The 20,353-nt window shown below is 47.6% G+C and overlaps 1 protein-coding gene across 11 annotated transcripts in view; it reads left to right on the forward strand.

The window, feature by feature from the left end:
* Positions 1 to 20,353, forward strand: part of FAAP100 (FA core complex associated protein 100) — a 230,956-nt gene that overhangs the window by 20,906 nt on the left and 189,697 nt on the right. For all 11 annotated transcript variants that reach the window (XR_008849488.1, XR_008849483.1, XR_008849484.1 and 8 more), the window contains 3 exons: positions 6,863 to 7,575; positions 14,411 to 14,535; positions 15,444 to 15,560. Coding sequence is in view for 1 of the 11 variants with exons in the window: in XM_056549728.1 (XP_056405703.1) it covers positions 6,863 to 7,575; positions 14,411 to 14,535; positions 15,444 to 15,560 (955 nt within the window). In the remaining 10 variants the exon portion in view is untranslated. The remainder of the gene's footprint in view (positions 1 to 6,862; positions 7,576 to 14,410; positions 14,536 to 15,443; positions 15,561 to 20,353) is intronic.

Here is a 20,353-nt window from a genome sequence, read left to right on the forward strand (position 1 = left end):
GATGCCTGCCTTCACATCTCATTGTTCCGGTCATCAGCGGTACCTCCGCTTTGCAGTTCCGGATGGTCATTTTTTATTGTGGCTCTCCATTTCGGTCTGGCCACTTCTCCGCGGAGCTTTAACTAAGTCTTGGCGGGTGATAGCCCCTTTTACGGACAACAGTTGTTTCCGTGATTCCTTACTTGGACGACCTTCTGATCAGAGTTCCAGCCAGGGCCCAGATCTTGGAGAGTCTCAACCTCCAGACCTTGTCTCTCTTCGGTTGGATGGTCATTCGGGACAAGTCCAACCGCTTTCCTGGGGCTCCAGTTCGACGCGGCCTCTGCCCGCTTTCAACTCTGCCGACCAATCGGCTGACTCTCTTATCAAGAGTCCGATGACTTCGGCACCCTGCTCCAGTTTCCATTCGCTTTTGCATGGATGTCCTGGGTCTGTTATCGGCGGCCGTGAAGGCCCAGTTTCATCACCGACCTCTTCAATTGGTGATTCTCTTCCGGTGGGACAGGTCTCCATTGTCATTCGACAGTCTTGTCGGTCCCTTCTATGGTGGCTTCATTTCCCCCCCTGCTTTTTCGGGGGCGCTCCTTCCTGCCCCTCCCTGCCAGTCTGTTGGGCTGGGGAGGTGTTTTCAAGGACCGGCCAGTCTGGGGCCTTGGTCCCTCGAGAAGCCCTTTTCCCCTTCAACATGTTGGGGCCTAGGGCAATCCTTTCTTTGCTTGCTTCTTGGGAAATTCCCTTCTGGGCGGAACTCAGGTTTCCGGCCATCTCAGCACTTTTCATGCCGGGCGTTTCTGGGATGTGGTCTTTCTCAGCCGTCCAAGGAGAGTGGTCCCTACATCCGGAGATGTTTGCAATGATCTGCAACCTCTGGGACGCTCCAGGCGTGGACCTCTGCATGTCCCGCCACAACCAAGCCTTCCTCTTTCTTGGTCGGGCTTTCCCCTACCTTATCTGTTTCCTCCCCTTACTCTCTTTTCGGGTTCCTGAGGAAACTCACAGCAGAGGGCATTCCCGCCATTCTCGTGGCCCAGACTGGCCCCGGCGGGCGTGGTACGTCGTCGTGGTCAGGCTCCTGTTCTACTTTCCTCTGCACCTTCCAGACCTCCTATATCAGGTCTCCTGTGCCACCCCTATTTACGGTCTCTGCTTTTGACAGCGTGGCGGTTGAGACAGCGGTTCTGAGGACCTGCGGTTTCTCTTCCCAAGTGGTTCACACCATGCTGAGGGCTCACAAGCCTTCCTCTGCAAAGATTTACCACCATACCTGGCGGTCTTATTTCTGTTGGTGTGAAACTCGGCCTTTTTTCTCCGGTCGTGGTTGGCTTTCGGCCGTTTCCATTCTTTTTCAACGTTCTTTGGTGTTCAATTATCATGTCCGAACCTAGTTCAGTGAGTGGCACAAGCTGCCCCTCCTTATCAGTCCCCTTTTTTCCCTTGGGACTTACACTTGGTCTTAGGTGCTCTGCAGGACGCCCGTTTTGACCCTCTAAGGGACATTTCTCTTCGCCTCCTTCCCCGGAAGGTGGCGTTCCTTATTGCTCTTACCTCTGTTTGGAGGATGTCAGAGCTGGTGGCTTACTCCTGCCGTTCCCCCTTCCTGGTGGTATACCAGGACAAGTTGTTTTCCCATCCAGGTCCATCCTTCTTACCTGAGATGGTTTTTGACTTTTTCATATCAATGAGAAAATCGTCCTACCGTCCTCTTGTCAGGCCCCTTCTCATCCCTGGAAGCCTTTGTTCCACAACCTTGTTCGGACTTATCTCTCAGTCACTCTTTCCTTTCGGCAGTGTGACCCCCCTTTTTTGTTTTTCCAGAAGGTCGTTGTATAGGACAACCTGCTCCTATGACCACCATTTTTCGGTGGATCCGGTCTGCTCTTTTTGGAGCTTACCGCTGCAAGGGGAAGATCCCACCCTTCAAGGGTTTGGCTCATTCCACCCGTTTTTCGGGGCATCCTGGGCCCTCCGCTACGTGGCTTCTGCCTTGCAGTTCTGTAAGGCGTCCGTGTGGTCGTCTTTGTACACTTTCTCAAGGTGCTACCAGATTCATGCCTTCACATTGGTTGATGCTTCTCTGGGCTGTAAGATGTTGCAGACGGCGGTGGTCCAACCATCCACCTGTCTGATTACTTACCCACCCAAGGGACGGCTTTTGTATGTCCCATGGTCTGTGTCCTCCAATGGAGCCGATAGAGAAAAGGAGATTTTTTATGCTTACCGTAAAATCTCTTTCTTGAAGGATCAATTGGGGAACACAGCTCCCCCCCTTTTTTCTGGTGTTCCTATTTCAGTTATCTGTCCGAAGGTGTGTTCAGTTGCCTTTTCTTCTGATTGCTTGGACAGTTTGTGGTTTTCTCTTGACCTGTCGGTCTTCTCCTATTGCTCTGGGACTAAAACTGATTACCTCAGGTGCCTATGGGCAGGTATACCCTGCTGGGAGGAGCCGACTTCTCTTGTTGCCATAGTGTCGAGCCTCCTAGTGACAGCAGCATACACCCATCTTATGTGTCCCCCAATGGATCCTTCGAGAAAGAGATTTAACGGTAAGCATAAAAAAATCTCCTTTTTTTTTCTTTTTGGTCTGCAATATCTCTTTAACCTCATGACTCAACCATTGAGACTCACTCGTACGTGTTTAATGTTGATAGATGGCGTGGTTTGCTTCAAATTAATTTAAATGGGCACTGTCACACATCAAAAGTTTTGATTGGTCAGGGTCTCAGACCCCTATTAATCAGGACGAGATCTTTGTCTTGGTGCCTCATTATAAGTTTATGGGACAGCGAGACAATGAACGCTGGGGAGTACCGCTTGCTTATCCTTGCTTGTTCACCTGATCAATGGGGGTCTCAGCACTGAGGCCCTGACTGATCAAAACTATAACAAGTTTTTTGAAATTACAGGGGCACTTTAAAGGTTCACCTATCTTACAGTCAAAGTAGGAAATTTACCAATATTTGTAATTTCCACCAATTAATTCTGGCCTTCAAATTTAGTTGTTTTTGTAGACAATACCAACTTTTTCATTTAACTTCCTAATTTGGGAATGACTGCAAAATATTGCATGTCATAATTGCATCTGTACATTTTATTCCAAAACTGGATAGAAATAGCTTGATACACTTGGTCAATTTAACCAGTAGCACACACTGTAATAAGTGGACATAATAAATACATGCAGATTTTTCTTATCTTCAGTAAGTTGTGACAATTCTGCCCCCTGCTGTATGCAATGTATACTGCAGAGAGATAAACATGAAAACATTCACACTATCTACAACAGCATCATGTGATCATTTCCCAGTATGGATGTAAATAACGTTTTTGTGTCACAGTCGCCTGCAATTCCTAATACATGAACAGAGGAACTTTTCTCTGTAATGTTATGCTTTATTTTGTATATTTACCATACAGTCCGGGCATGCTGGAAGTTGTAGTTTTGCAACAGCTGGAGGCGCAATGGTTGGGAAACACTGCAATAAAGTTTACTTAAATTACTTAACTAGATGAACCAATTCTTCAGTGTGTATGATCACCAGGAATTTGTTACATACAGGGTGGGCTATTTATATGGATACACCTTAATAAAATGGGAATGGTTGGTGATATTAACTTCCTGTTTGTGGCACATTAGTATATGTGAGGGGGGAAATTTTTCAATATGGGTGGTGACCATGGTGGCTATTTTGAAGTCAGCCATTTTGAATCCAACTTTTTAGTTTTTTCAATAGGAAGAGGATCATGTGACACATCAAACTTATTGGGAATTTCACAAGAAAAACAATGATGTGCTTGGTTTTAACGTAACTTTATTCTTTCATGAGTTATTTACAAGTTTCTGACCACTTATAAAATGTGTTCAATGTGCTGCCCATTGTGTTGGATTGCCTATGCAACCCTCTTCTCCCACTCTTCACACACTGATAGCAACACCGCAGGAGAAATACTAGCACAGGCTTCCAGTATCCGTATACACTGCTATATACTACTATATACACCGCAGGAGAAATACTAGCACAGGCTTCCAGTATCCGTATACACTGCTATAGACTACTATATACACCGCAGGAGAAATGCTAGCACAGGCTTCCAGTATCCGTAGTTTCAGGTGCTGCACCTCTCGTATCTTCACAGCATAGACAATTGCCTTCAGATGAGCCCAAAGATAAAAGTCTAAGGGGGTCAGATTGGGAGACCTTGGGGGCCATTCAACTGGCCCACGACGACCAATCCACTTTCCAGGAAATTGTTCATCTAGGAATGCTCGGACCTGACCCCCATAATGTGGTGGTGCACCATCTTGCTGGAAAAACTCAGGGAACATGCCAGCTTCAGTGCATAAAGAGGGAAACACATCATCATGTAGCAATTTTGCATATCCAGTGGCCTACATGATGATATGTTTCCCTCTTTATGCACTGAAGCTGGCACGTTCCCTGAGTTTTTCCAGCAAGATGGTGCACCACCACATTATGGGGGTCAGGTCCGAGCATTCCTAGATGAACAGTTTCCTGGAAAGTGGATTGGTCGTCGTGGGCCAGTTGAATGGCCCCCAAGGTCTCCCGATCTGTCCCCCTTAGACTTTTATCTTTGGGGTCATCTGAAGTTAATTGTCTATGCTGTGAAGATACGAGATGTGCAGCACCTGAAACAACGGATACTGGAAGCCTGTGCTAGCATTTCTCCTGCGATGTTGCTATCAGTGTGTGAAGAGTGGGAGAAGAGGGTTGCATTGACATTCCAACACAATGGGCAGCGCATTTTATAAGTGGTCAGAAACTTGTAAATAACTCATGAAAGAATAAAGTTATGTTTAAAACCAAGCACATCATTGTTTTTCTTGTGAAATTCTCAATAAGTTTGATGTGTCACATGACCCTCTTCCTATTGAAAAAACAAAAGTTGGGTTCAAAATGGACAACTTAAAAATGGCCGCCATGGTCACCACCCATCTTGAAAAAGTTTCTCCACTCATATATACTAATGTGCCACAAACAGGAAGTTAATATCACCAACCATTCCCATTTTATTAAGGTGTATCCATATAAATGCGCCACTGTGTAGATTGACACTTTATAATAGTTTGGTAGGAATGTCCACAAACTTGAACTTTATGTTAAGCTTTAATGGTAAATAATAAAGAGGAATTCTGCACTCACCGCGTCCATCGCTGAATCAAATGAGGCTCCTGGAAGGAAGGGGGTAGTAGACGGGGGGCTCAGAGGCAGCGAACTGTGGTTTCGTGCTAATTTGCATTTCTTCCGGCCTCCTGGAAGGCCGGACGAAGTGTTTAATTAGCACGAAACCACCAGTCGTTGCCTCTAAACCCCCCCGTCTACTACCCCCTTCCTTTCATGAGCCATGAGGGCAAACATTTTTTTTTCCTTAACTGAGATAAAGTTATCTCTGATAAAAAAAAAAAAAAAAAACCTTATCCACACTAAATATCATACTGCTGTATGCGTATCAGGGCTGTGGAGTTGGAGTCGGACGAAATTTTGGGTACCTGGAGTCGGAGTCGGCAAACAATGCACCAACTCCGACTCCTACTAAATTTAGATTGGAATAAAAAAAAATTAAAAAAAGCAAGTTTAAATGTCCCAATTCACAAAAAGTTATAATTAATAACTTCTCTACTTTAAGAATAAAGACCAATGCATGCAGTGCCTCACATAACCGCAAAACGAACACGTTAAGTGACCGTGAAGAAGCATGCTTTTCATGTGCTTTACTATATGGCACACAACGCACAATTAGGAGCGGCAATACTTCTACTTTCCATAGTGTTGTGTTCTGCTGTTACAGGGAACCCATGGGTAACCTAGCCTCTCACTGATAAGGGATTAAGGATATATGTTTTTTGCAGGACTAGAGACACTTGTATAAGTGAAGGGAATGGAGGGTCAATAGTTCAAGACTGAAGCTGTAAACCATTGGAAAAACTGCTGCCATTCAGCTAAGGCTATGAAAACTTGTAAACTTGATTGTTAGCTTAAAGGGGTACTCCGCACCCAGAAATCTTATCCCCTGTCCAAAGGATAGGGGATAAGATGTCAGATCGCCGGGGTCCCGCTGCTGGGGACCCCCGGGATTGCCGCTGCGGCACCGCGCTATCATTACTGCACAGAGCGAGTTCGCTCTGTGCGTAATGACGGGCGATACAGGGGTTGGAGCACCGTTACGTCATGGCTCTGCCCCTCGTGATGTCACAGCCAGCCCCCTCAATACAAGTCTATGGGAGGGGGCGTGGTGGTCTTCACGCCCCCTGCCATAGACTTGCATTAAGGGGGCGGGCCGTGATGTCACGAGGGGCGGAGCTATGACATTACGCTGCTCCGTCCACTGTATCGCTCTGTATCCGTCCCCCGAACTCGCTCTGTGTAGTAATGAAAGCGCGTTGCCGCAGTGGCGATCCCGGGGGTCGCCAGCAGCGGGACCCCGGGGATAAGATGTCTAGGGGCAGAGTACCCCTTTAAACTTTAAACATGACTATGGGATTCTACTAGGGAAATCATGTTTTATAATAAATGCCCCTTCCTTGATCCTCCCATTGCCCTATCTTCAGCAGCAGATCAGCACACAAACTGTTCAATACAGTAGACTGTTGGCTTCCCAGCCAGTAGTCCTGTGGTAATGACAGGTATGTTACCTTTCTTTCCTTCAAGGAATGTATAAAATACATTTGCATATTAATACAGAGGAGTCGGAGTCGGAGTTGGAAGTACAGAAAACTCCGGAGTCGAAGTCGGAACATTTATCTACCGACTCCACAGCCCTGATGCGTATGTAGTGTAAAACCATCTATACATGTATTCTGTTCCATTTTGTTGAAGGCTTTCCTCTCTTTTTTTTCATTCTTTAGGTTCTCTGCATTGAAGACCGTGACATATGAGAAGAGCAAGTCCTTAGCAAGGCTCAACCAAGTGATGTCATTGAGCCGAGAGTTGCTGTCCGGACAGTGGGAAACTTGCCCAGTCAGGTGTGCTGTCAGGGTTTCCTGGGCCCAGATGCTTCAGAAGGCCTATATAACTGCATATTGCAGTCTGGAAAACAAGAGTGACTTCATCTTTGAACACAATTGGACCTTGTGTCTCCTCATCAGTACTGACCCAATCACTTCTTATTCCTTTCCAGTTTTGCTGCTAAAACCTGGGGAGACAAAAGAATTTGCTTTCCCTTTATATGGACAGGGATCTAACAGAGTGGATTTCCCTATTACAGTATCTTGCTCCTTATTTTACAGTTTAAAGGAATTTGCTGCCGATTGCGGTAACTCTTCAGAGATGTTCATGTCTGCCCCACACAAACATGGCGTGTGCGTTCCTCTGCAGGAGAACGTAGTCGACATATTGCAATGCCTGCGTCTAAGCCCCATGGTTGCTTATTGCTCTGGTTCATCATGTATATTTCAAGAGGATGCAGTGCAAACTATTTGCAAATCATCGTCTGGAGATGATCAACAGGGCACGTCACCTGTTATTTCTAACCAGGGGGTCAATTCTACAATGCCTTTCAAAGCTTCAGTTCGATTGTCAGCTGCCTTGTTGGCTCGTGCCTTAAGAAATGGAGAATCAAGTGAGTAACTGCTGGTGGCCATAGCCATATTATCCTCCTGACAATGCCGTTGTAATGGTGAAACATGTTGAGGGTGGCAGAATAATCTATGTTTTAAATTGCACACCATTATAGTCAGGTTTTGGTGTACTGCTTTACCAATAACAAACTATTAAACAGGAAGTCCTGTTGATATACGGGTTACTCTTTACGTACAGTTTATGTACCAGTTTTCAACCCCTTAACGACCAACCACATATATTTACGTCTGTGACCGGTTCCCGTGATGTGAAGCACGCTCGGAAGCAGAGCGCGCTTCTTATCTGCTGGGTCCAGGTTGCTATCGGCAACCAAGACCCGCGGCTAATACCGGACATCACCGATCGGGTGACGATGCAGGTGACTAAAAGCTGGCTGAAGACTTCATCAGGAAGACTTCATTAGATAAGTTCTTCTGACTAAGGTGAGTATTCCTCCCCCCCCCCTTTTCTTACAGGTTTTGGGGACTTGCAAACTCTGGAGACACCCTGTTTTAGTCCCACTCCTCTTTATTATAATCTAATGTGTGGCCTTCTGAGGTGGATCTTCTCATCCCCCTCTCTTACTATCTAGACAGGGACTCCCTATTACTTTATTGGGGAGCTGGGGGGGGACGGTGGTCAGTGGTGTAGGACTGTTTCAGCACCTCTCTGGGCCCCAGTGTTTTAACATTGGCAGTTCTGTCCTCTCTTCAGCAGCCACGGCTGCCGTCTCACTCTGCCTATTCTTCTGTGCTCCGGCCGCATCGCTTGCGATGCGTTCGGGGCACAGTTTACTTTCACTTTCTCGGCAGTAAGCTGCCGGCGGCGTTTTAGCCCGCTCCCTTCCCCCTGCACTTGCATATGTGTCAGGGATTGAGAGCGGGTGCCATTTCCACGCCGACATCATTCCTCTCTCGGCGGGGTTCGCGTCCTGTGAGTTCAGACGCGCGAACCACTACAGCCAATGGGAGCAGGCAGTGGAGCCTTAGGACCAATCGGAGGCGCCCCAGTCTAACTGGCCCCTCTCTTCTCATTGGTCCTGCTGCCCCTGCTTCTCTCTCCTTCTGAGGAACTTCTTCTCACAGTGGCTGCCTGGTGGGGGACACGGACACTGGTGAGACTGTTTGTTTTATTTTACTCATGTCCGAGCACAGAACTGTTCCTCCCTCTAAGCAGGTACCTGGGGCCCTGGTGACCTACTATTCTTGCAAGAGCTGCATCTCTAAAGTGCCTGGGTCTGCTGAACCCATCTGTTCTGCCTGCACCACTGCACCTCCTGATCCCCCTGGTATTCCTACTCAGGATGCTCCCCCAGACCCAGTGGGCTCTGCTGCTCCTCCAAAAGCGTAATAGGGGTCATTCCTCTGACTCCTCTTTGTACAGACGTAGGCGCTCCCCTCATGGGCATTGTCCCGCTGCTACGTCTTCCCGCAAGCGTCCCTCTTCTAGAAGACGCTCCCCGTGTCGCCATTCTCCAGAAGGGCGCACCAGGTCTCTTTCTCCTTCTAAGGCTGCCTCCACCCGTTCCCACTCTCCTGGAGAACTAGTTGATGAGGCTTTTGCTTCTGCCTCTGATGCAGAGGACCGCACAGACATGACTGACATGGTGGTTTCTGCCATAAGAGACACCTTTCACCTAGAGGACCCAGGAACTTCGGACGCTGTCCCAGAAGTTTCCTTTCATGGTGCCCGTCCGGCACCCAAGATGTTCAGCTCCCATGCTGAATTTGAAGCCTTGCTGGAGTCTGCCTGGAGGCATCCTGACAAAAGGTTTCAAGAAACAAAGAAGGTTCAAGCGCGTTATCCCTTCGTTAAGGACCTCATTGCCCGGTGGACTTCACCTCCTACGGTGGACCCACCAGTCTCCCGCCTATCTAAGGCTACTACCCTGCCTTTGCCCGATGCTGCTTCTTTTAAGGATTCAGCGGACAAAAGGGTGGAGACCTTGGCAAAATTTGCCTTTGAGGCTGCGGGTTCTTCTCTTCTCCCTGCTTTTGCCTCTGCCTGGGTTTCCAAGGCCCTTACGATCTGGGTCCCCTGACTCCGTCAGGGCATTTCTTCTGGGGCTTCCTTGGAAGATCTGACCAACTTAATTCTCCTGCTTTCTAAAGCTATAGATTTTCTATGTTCTGCTTCCATGCAGTCGGCCCGCTGTGCTGCCTTTGCCACAGGTAACCTAGTGGCTCTCCGTAGATCCGCGTGGCTCAAAGCCTGGGATACGGACGCAGCCTCCAAAAAATCTCTCACTGAGCTTCCATTTACTGGCTCGGTTTTTTGGTAAGCGCCTAGATGAGATCATCTCGGAAGCCACGGGAGGGAAGAGTTCATTATTGCCTCAAAATGAGGCCCGCAGTACTACTTCCCGCCGCAAATTTACCTCCTATCGGTTTTTTCGGACCTTCGGGGTCAAGAAGGGGGCCAGGCAGGCGCCTTCTCGGGACAAGAAGGGTCCCTCCTTCCAGACCCGCCCATCCTGGAAATCGGATAACCGTTCAGGCCACTTTGCGGCCAAGACGGGCACCCGCAAACCCGCCTCTGCCTGAAGGGACGCCCCCACCCGCAGATTTTTCTCGGGTGGGAGGTCGTCTGTTGCTCTTCCGGGACGTCTGGACCACACATGCACAGGACTCCCTGGGTCAGAGATGTGGTATCCAACGGTTACCGGATCAAGTTTGCCTCTCTTCCAAAGGATCATTTTTTCCTTTCTCGAGCCCCACGGTCTCCCTCTCTGGCAAAGGCGTTTCGGGGTGCACTTCAGTCCCTCCTCATTCAGGGGGTCATTGTCCCGGTTCCTCCCAAGGAATGTTTTCGAGGTTTTTATTCCAACCTCTTTGTAGTTCCCAAGAAAGGGGATTCCGTACGCCCCATCTTGGATCTAAAGCACCTCAACTGGCATCTCCTCCTGCGCCACTTCCGCATGGAGTCTCTCCGTTCGGTCGTGGCGACCATGGATCAGGGGGAGTTTCTTTCCTCAGTGGACACAGGGACGCCTACCTCCACGTTCCGATTTTTCCGGGACACCAGCGGTTCCTCCGTTTTGCTGTCCCGGAGGGACATTTCCAGTTTGTGGCTCTCCCCTTCGGCCTGGCCACAGCTCCGAGAATATTCACCTAGGTTCTTGCACCGGTGATCGGCCTGCTACAGACGAGGGGGGTCTCAGTGATTCCTTACTTGGATGACCTTCTGATCAAGGCTCCATCTCGAGACCAGAATCTAGAGAGTCTCACCTTCACTCTTCAGCCCTGTCTTGCTTCGGTTGGTTGGTCGATCGGGACAAGTCCAACCTATCCCCCACTCAGTCACTCAGTCGCCCGGGTTCGCCTCCCGCCGGACAATCAGCTGACCCTTCTGTTGGGGGTTTGTATACTCCGGAACCCCTCCCCAGTGTCCCTTTGCTCAGTTTCATTTTTGACCCCTTCAACTCGCGATTCTATCCCGGTGGGACAGGTCTTCCTTGTCCCTCGATCGCAAGATTGTACTTCCTCGGACATCTCGCCGGTCCCTTCTGTGGTGACTCCGCTCCCCCCTACTTCTTCAGGGGTGCTCCTTCCTGCCCCTCCATTGGCTGGTTGTCACGACGGATTCCAGCCTTTCGGGTTGGGGGGGTGTTTTCTGAGACCGGACAGTCCAGGGCCTTTGGTCTCCCAGAGAGACACTCTTCCCGATCAACATCTTGGAACTGAGGGCAATCTATCTTTGCCTGTTACATTGGGAGATCCTTCTTCAGGGCCGCCCAGTTCGTGTCCAGTCGGACAACTCCACTGCGGTGGCGTACATCTATCGCCAGGGCGGCACTCGCAGCTTGGTGGCGATGGCCGAAGTTTCTGAGATTCTTCTCTGGGCGGAACTCAGGGTTCCCGCCATCTCGGCAATTCACATCCCAGGCGTAAACAATTGGGAAGCGGACTTCCTAAGCCGGTCCTCTCCAGACCCCGGCGAGTGGTCCCTTCATCCTGAGGTATTTGCAGAGATCTGAGACCTCTGGGGAACTCCCAGATGTGGACCTCTTTGCATCCTGCCACAACCAGAAGGTTCCCATCTTTGTGTTGAAGTCCCGGGACCCCCGTGCTCTGGCAGCGGATGCACTGGTGATTCCTTGGTCGGGTTTCGCCCTACTTTATCTGTTCCCTCCTCTTCCTCTCCTTCCCAGGGTCCTGAGGAAGTTCAAAGCGGAGGGCATTTCCGCCATTCTCGTGGCTCCAGATTGGCCTCGGAGGGCGTGGTACGCCGACGTCGTCCGGCTCCTGGATGACATCCCCATGCGCCTTCCGCTTCATCCAGACCTTCTCTCTCAGGGTTCCCTGTGCCACCCCATTTTAACGTTGCTGCATTTGACGGCGTGGCGGTTGAGACCGCGGTACTAAGGGCCCGTGGCTTCTCAACACAGGTGATTCGCTCCATGCTCAAGGCGCGCAAGCCCTCTTCCACGGAGATATACCACCGTACCTGGCGGTCTTATTTTCGTTGGTGTGAATCTCAATCTCTTTCTCCAGTGGTGTTCTCCCTTCCCCGACTCCTTTCATTTTTGCAGTCAGGGCTGGAACAGCATATCGCGGTGGATCAGGTCTGCCATTTCTGAAGCTTACCGTTTCAGGGGGAAGACCCCTCCTTTCAGGGTTTCAGCTCACTCCACGCGTTCTGTTGGAGCTCCCTGGGCTCTCCATAACAGGGCTTCAGCCTCTCAAGTCTGTAGGGCAGCTACCTGGTCGTCCTTGCATACTTTTACTAAATTCTACCAGGTTCATACCTTTGCATCCGCCGATGCTAGTCTGGGCCGTAAGGTGTTGCCGGCGGCGGTGGCTCAGCCTGCCCCTTTGTACGTCCCAATGTCTTTGTCCCCCAATGGAGCCGATAGAGAAAAAGGGATTTTTGTCTTAACGTAAAATCCGGAGGATCCATTGGGGGACACAGCTCCCGCCCTTTCTTTGGTGTTCCGGTTTTGGTTACCTGTCCGAGGGTGTGTTCAGTTAATTTTTTTTGTTCTGGTTACCTCGGACTGGTCTTGGTTTTTTGCCTCTCGGTCCTCTCCTACTGCTTGGGGACTAAACTGATTACCTCAGGCTCTGTAGGCGGGTATATCCTGCTGGGAGGAGCCAACTTTTTTGGTTTCCTTAGTGTCAAGTCTCCTAGCAGCAAGAGCATATACCCAAGGTCTGTGTCCCCCAATGGATCCTCTGAGAAAAGGATTTTACGGTAAGACAAAAATCCCTTTTTTTCCCATTTTCGCCCCACAAATATTTTTTTCTGGGTTCGCCGTAAATTATGTGGTGAAATTATTGATGTCATTATAAAGTACAATTGGTGGCGCAAAAAATAAGTCCTTATGTAAGTCTGTAGGTGCAAAATTGAAAGCATTATGATTTTTAGAAGGTGAAGAAGAAAAAACGGAAGTGCAAAAACTGAAAAATCCGTGGTCCTTAAGGGGTTAAAGTACACGTTCAAGGGTAGTTACTTTTTAGGGGTGGGCATATAATAAGGGTGTTAGTGACTCAGGGCTTCGGCCCAGCGGTTTGTTAGTTTCCTGTTGTAATCTAAGTTTTGTTTGCTTTTATGCTGTTTAGACTAGTTCATCTATCGAATGTCATTCTGTCTTTGGCACGTCTACCCACATCATTTTACATATACGGTGCTGAAATATTAATTATATTAATTGCTTGTCCATCTTTTTCTAAAAAATAAAATATAAATGAATCGCATGGTCCTGTAGGGTCTGCACTCAGCCAGGTGTAACACAACTTCCAGGAGGAGCCTTATATTTAAAGCCCAAAATAGGGTCAGATCCTGTCCCAAGCTGTATTACAACTTAACATTCAGAAATACAATACGTCAGGGGGAATTTATAATTTTACTGCACCAGCACAGAGTGACTAAATTGCACTCCGTATTGCAAACACTGGGCTTGTTCATAAAATGTGTGATATTTTGCCATCCTGCACTGGTATAGGGAATAATCAGTTCACCCTGGGCTTTAAATCATTTTTAAAGCACAACTGTCATGGAAATTATACCCCCCAGACTAATTACATGATAGTATAGATGATGATACGTGTAATGCAGCTGTACTTTTGGCTGCTGTTTATCACTCTTTATCAGCAGGGAAATAGTTTTATCGTGCGGTCAGCAACAGTCGGATAGGCGTGGCTGGGGATCGTTATGCCCCACCTCTGCCACGTCTACCCCCTGTAAGTGAGCGCTGGACCACTGTGTGATTGACACACAGGTCCCCACCCCCCCGATGTCCATGATGTGCGGGCCGGCGTGACTGCACTGAGCCTATACATATAATGTGCACCTTTATGTTATATGAAATACAGTGCCCGTAATACTACAGGCAGTGAGCTCGCTCCCGTTGTCTGCCGCAAGCTCAATGCGCCTGCGCAGTCTAGAGGCAGGGAGCGAGTTCTCTGCCTATAGTGAAAGCAGAAGCAGTGCGTCTCCGGCACCATGAGAAGAAAGAAGAGGAGTACGGGCACTGTATTTCATATAACATAAAGGTGCACAGGCTCAGTGGAGGCCCCCACATAGGGGGGTGGGGACCTGTGTGTCAATCACACAGTGGTCCAGCGCTCACTTACAGGGGATAGGCGTGGCGGAGGTGGGGCATTACGATCCCCAGCCACGCCTATGCGACTGTTGCTGACCGCAGGATAAAACTATTTCCCTGCTGATAAAGAGCGATAAACAGCAGCCAAAAGTACAGCTGCATTACATGTATCATCATCTATACTATCATGTTATTAGTCTGGGGGGTATAATTTCCATGACAGTTGCGCTTTAAAGTGAACCTGCAAGTAGAGAAGCATTTGCTTTATAATGAATATCCCTTTTCCTTACAGGGAGGTCTATCTGCTCTGTTGTACTACACTGGCTGCTGTCTGAAGTGTTAGCAAAGGATCAAGATGTGCAGGAGGTGCAGGGTTTAACTCCAGATGGAAAGGAGTTTTGTATCCGGGTTCAAGAGGTCAGTTATACTGTATAAATCTGATATCCAGAATATATAATATATACAGAGGATGAACATCTATGGCGATGTAGAACTTGAAATGTAAAGATTATATAACACATTTTTGTGTTGCCTTAGTGCAGTGTTCCTCAACTTATTTTGTTTTTGTGCTGTTGCAGAGCTACAACTTTCATCACTTGGGTGGAAGCTGTAGTCACAAGTTAGAGAAAACTGTCATATAAAATTTCCCATTCAAGTAATGGGATAACTAACCCAAGGCCCTGTACAACTTGGATTTAGAATAGTATTACAGCAAGGATTAACCACCCCTTTACATTGTAACACAATATGAGTTCTGTTCCCTTTGGTAAAGGAGTACTGAAGCCTACTACATCTTATCCGGATAGGGGATAAGTGTCTGATCGCGGGGGGTTGGAATGCTGGAATCTCCTATATGGAGCCCCGGCTCTGCCGCAGCTCTCCCCATGCAGAAGCTGTGTCGGCCACGGCGTCATGCTACACACCCCTTCCATGTATCTCTATGGGAGAGGTGGAGATACATGGAAGAATAGAGTTGAATGGAGGGGGCGTATCTGTCGACCTCTTAGTGAGGTGACGACATGAGCGTTAGCCCGCGCTGTGCCGCGGCAATGCCGGGCCCCCGTACGGGAGATTGCGGGGGGTCGGACCCCCCCCGCGATCAAACACTTATCTCCTATCCTGCAGATTTGGGATAAGTTGTCTATACCTGCAGTACTCCTTTTAATGTTTTGCAATTTGTTAAGCGTGAAAATCTCCATGTGACATTTTTACACCCATGGTATTACCCATCATATCAGGGCATAACATTTCTATAGACAGCGGATTTTCTAAGTACGTTTCTACACACAGAAGCAACCTATATGTAAATCATTCTCTTCCTGTAGGTTTCTGTGTCAGATCTTTCAACAGAGGAATCCATCCAAGTTGTGGAGGTGCAGATTCTAAGCTCTCATCTACATGTTGTGGCCTCTTTACATCTGGCTGTCATCGGACGTTTTAAGGTAACATCCCAATAACTCATCACACATTATTTTATAGTCAGACACATTGCATATAGTGTTACAGCTTACTACTGTAACTATATATGAATCCCAAACTTCTGAAATCCGGGCAACTGAGTTAAAGGGAGCCAATATTTGTCCATATGTGCTATCTAGATGATTGGTTTATCTGTCTCCTTCCCAAATAATAGGATACTTTCATGGGAATCTGGCTTATATCCCATATATATATATACATGGAGCAGGCATGGCTTATCATTTCTACAGGTAGCACACACACTTAGCCTTTGTCTCTGTGCAGGCATGGGCTCTCGTTTACTAAGCTAAAACCCACTAGTTTTTGTCAGGTTTTTCCAAGTTATTTTGGTGCACAGTGTCTGAGACATGTCAGGAAAATCCAACTAACCCAACATTGCATTGTGAAAAGCAAAAAAGGGGGTGTGGTCTGTCACAAAGGGGCGTGGTTGGTCCAAAAAGGGGCGTGGTTTAACAACCCGACCTATTTTATATTGAATTCACACAAAATCCTGTAAATAAATGGCTGGAAATTTCCTAGAAAAAGCTGGTCAGAATATTTCTTTTTTTTATTTTATTTTATATTTTTATTAAATTTTCAATATAGAACACAAGGAGAACATTTCTATTCCTGACAATTTGGATTGGTACAAAATACACAGCAACATAGGAACGAGTTGACATTCGCTACATCAGGCGTGTCTATAGGGCGACAAAGTACTCCGTACAATAAACCATCAGAGCAAAACACTATTGGTTGCATAGGGTATAAAGCGAAAACATGAATATCATCATGAGAAGAACTGGCTGGTATCTAGGCCCTAAGGGTGCAGCCTTTAACGGAATAGAAGGATTGTGCGTGCGCGGTACAAAGGGAGAAGCAGAGAGAAAGCCGGGTAAGGGGAAAGGAGTGAGAAGGAAAGGGGGATAAGGAAAACGGGGAGTACTGATAGCAACCTCTATAATTAACAGTAGTGGGGGCTATGTATCCACAAGTCCCATCTTCTAAGGAATCTATGATCATTAGAGTTAGCTAAAGCATAGGCACGTTCACATGCACAAGAGAAATTAACATAAGCCAAGATTTCCGATAAGCATGGAAGATCAGGGGATCTCCATTTCCTAGCAATGAGCAATTTGGTGGACATCAGCACATGAGCTACTACGTGTCTAGAATTAGAAGGGTACTTATCTAAATCTAGTAGCAACAAGGCTGTAGAGGGTTCCAATTGAACCTGTATGCCCAGAAGCCGATCTATAGTCAAAGCAGCACCCCTCCACAATGGTTGTATCTTCGGACATTCCCAAAGAATATGTAGCAGGGAGCCCGCCTCTCCGCACCCCCTCCAGCATACAGATGGAAGGGAAGGATCAATCTTGTGCAATCTGGTGGGGGTGAAATACCACCTGTAGATTGTTTTGTACAAGGTCTCCTGGTGATTAGTACATTTAAAGTAAGAGTTGATGTCACGAAAGGCGGTCTGCCACTGCTCTGGGGCGATCTCAATTCCCAAGTCCCTTTCCCACCTGCTCATGTATGTATGGTGGAGTAACTCCGACCTCTGCCCTAGAAAACCATAAAAAAAGGTGATTCCTCCGGCACCTGAGCCAGACACACCCAGATATCCCAGTAATCTCGGAGGTAGGGTGACTTTTTGCAGTTGGTCAGTCGCTAGATAGCTCCTAATTTGTAGACTCTTATAGAAATCCTTTTGCGGGATGGGGAACCTATGCCTGAGGGAGGGGAAGTGGAGAAGTCCATGTTCATCCAATAGGTCCCTGACCGACATAACGCCCAAGTCCATCCAACTAGTCAGATTGAGGTCCGGGATGCATAAATGTAGGACATCCAGGGGTATAGTAGATAGTGGGCAGGGTTGACCATTAGGGGCCTGACGTACAGTCAGTCTCCAGATCTTGTCTGTAATATCAATAGCAGAAATCCCAGTTTTGGGAACTAGTCTCTTTGGGTCTGGGGCTAGTAGTCTAGATTTAAGGCAGCACTGAGGGCTATAATGTTGTTCTAAAGCTACCCATTTTTTATTCGCATCTCCCGACCACCAAAACCTCGCCTGATCCAGAATGCATGCTCTGTAGTAGTCCTCAATATGAGGCCTACCCAGTCCGCCGTTTCCCTTTGTGCAATTAAGAACTGATCTGGGGACCCTAGGGCGAATAGATTGCCACAAAAAGGAGTCCATGACTCTATTCATAGATTGGAAGAACGAGCTCGGAATGGCGATCGGGAGTGTACGAAACAAGTACAATAATTTTGGCAGAAGGAGCATTTTAAATGCCGAGATTCGACCCATCCAGGAGATCATATGTTTCCCGTATTCTCTGCAAGATTGAGAAATAGAAGAAAGCAGCGGCAGAAAATTAGTAGAGAATAGTTGGGAGGAAGGAGAGGTAAGTAGAATCCCTAAGTAGGAGATGCACCGACGCTGCCAATCAAGGGGGAAGGAATGTCTGAGAGGGTCCAGGTCAGCGTCTGGTATGTTAACTGGTAAAATTTGTGATTTGCTGACGTTCAATTTATAATAGGAAAGATCTCCAAAAAGACGGATGACGTCAAAGAGTGCCGGCATGGAGGTCATTGGGTCAGTCAACGTCAAGATCACATCGTCCGCAAAAAGGGCAAGCTTGTGTTCAACTCCTCCCACCGGTATGCCCCTGATCAGTCGGTTCTGCCTGATAGATTGTGCCAGAGGTTCAATAGCTATCAGGAATATGAGGGGCGAGAGGGGGCATCCCTGCCGCGTGCCATTCGACAGGGTGAACCGGTGCGAAAGAGCTCCATTAGTGAACACTCGCGCCACTGGGTTTGAGTATAAGGCTTGAATAGCCGTGAGGATCTCTCCCTCAAAGCCGAAGGCTCGTAGAGCGGAGAAAACAAAGCACCAGTTCACCCTGTCGAATGCTTTTTCGGCATCTAAAGTGAGGAATACGGCAGGGGTTAAAGATTTCTCACAATGCTGCAATAACGTAATGATCCGCCTAGTGTTATCGGGAGCTTGTCTCCCTACCGTAAAACCCACCTGATCTCTACTAAGTAAGCTAGGCATTAGAGGGCGGAGGCGATTTGCCAGTATCTTAGCATAAAGTTTGGCGTCACTATTCAGTAGCGATATTGGTCTAAAGTTGCTAGTTAAGTCCATGGGTTTGCCGGGTTTGGGGATTGTCGTAATTAAAGCGTCAAGCATGTCAGGTGGCAGAGAACCGGTCGTCATAGCATTGTTAAAGACGGGAAGAAGATGTGGTATTAAAATTGGGAGATAACGTTTATAGTATTCGTTCGGTAGTCCGTCTGGTCCCGGGGTCTTTTTGGAAGGGAGGGATTTGACAGCATCGGAGATCTCCCGAGGAGAGATAGGTGTATTAAGCAAGGCTAAGGAAGAGGGAGAAAGTTTAGGGAGATTGAGAGTAGAGAGAAAGGAATCTATTTTAACCTGCTCAGGCTGGATACAGGAGGGGTCTGCTCGGATATTGTAAAGGCTCTCATAGTAGTCCCTGAAAGCCGTTGCAATCTCTCTGGGAGCCTGGTGGACAGTGTGTTTAGTAGGGTGTTTAATGGAAGATATGCGTTGTTTGAAGCGGGCTGGTTTAAGCTTTCTGGCTAATAATGATCCTGTCTTATTATCCTGCGTATAATACTTCATTTGAGATCTATGTAGGGCACGCTCAAAGTCTGACAGTAGTAATCTTCGGAGGCGAAGACGTTCCTGAGTTAACAGGGAGGCACTATCCGCAGAGTAGCGTAATTGTAAAAGTGATTCTAACACCGAAATCTTGTTAAGTGATTCATTGATCGAAGTCAATCTTTGCTTTTTAAGGAAGGACCCCAACTGAATAAATGAGCCTCTAATCACCGCCTTATGTGCAAGCCAAACAGACAGCTCGGAGACATCCGGGGTACTATTAAGGGAAAAGTATTCCAGGAGAGCCCCTTCAATTGTAGCTGAATGTTCGGAGTGCGCTATGAGGTGTGAGTTGGCCCGCCAGACAAAATCACTATACTGAACAGTATTACCAGAGATTTCAATGTTAATAGGAGCATGGTCCGACCACGTCCGGTTCCCAATGACTGATTTAGCAATACGGTCAATTAACCCCCTATCAACAAGTATGTTATCAATCCTGGAGAAGGTGCAGCTCTTAGATGAGTAGTAGGAAAAATCGCGTTCTGTGGCATGCTGTAAACGCCAGATGTCAAAAAGATCATTGGCTACTAGGAAATTATGAAGATAGAAAGGGCGACGAGTCAAAGGCACTGATTGGTCTAGAGAAGCAGAAACTACTGAGTTATAGTCGCCACACATGATCAGGGCTCCTTTGCGTACAGAATTAACTTTTAGCATAACAGACCTCAGAAAGCGATTTTGGCATCTATTGGGAGCATACAGGTTTACAAGGGTATAATCTACATCATCAATAGAGCACACTAGGATGATAAAACGACTCTGGGGGTCCACCACTTGGGTGGTTATGCGTACCGCTAGTGTGTCTCTAATAGCAATCATCACTCCTCTCTTCTTCTTATCATAAACTGAATGCACAATAAGTGGGAATCTTCTGTGTCGCAAGGGGGGGGGGATTTTTGGAGGAAACATGTGTCTCTTGCACACAGACAATGTCTACTGGGTTGCGTTCCACCTCACGCCACAGAAAGTTCCTCTTATATGGACTATTGAGTCCATTCACATTATAGGACATAAGTGTAAATCCCATATCTGATAGAAAGGCACTTAATAACTCAGGTTAGAGAACAGGGGGAAGAA

This window comes from Hyla sarda, chromosome 13, assembly GCF_029499605.1.
Source record: "Hyla sarda isolate aHylSar1 chromosome 13, aHylSar1.hap1, whole genome shotgun sequence".
Taxonomy (NCBI): domain Eukaryota; kingdom Metazoa; phylum Chordata; class Amphibia; order Anura; family Hylidae; genus Hyla; species Hyla sarda.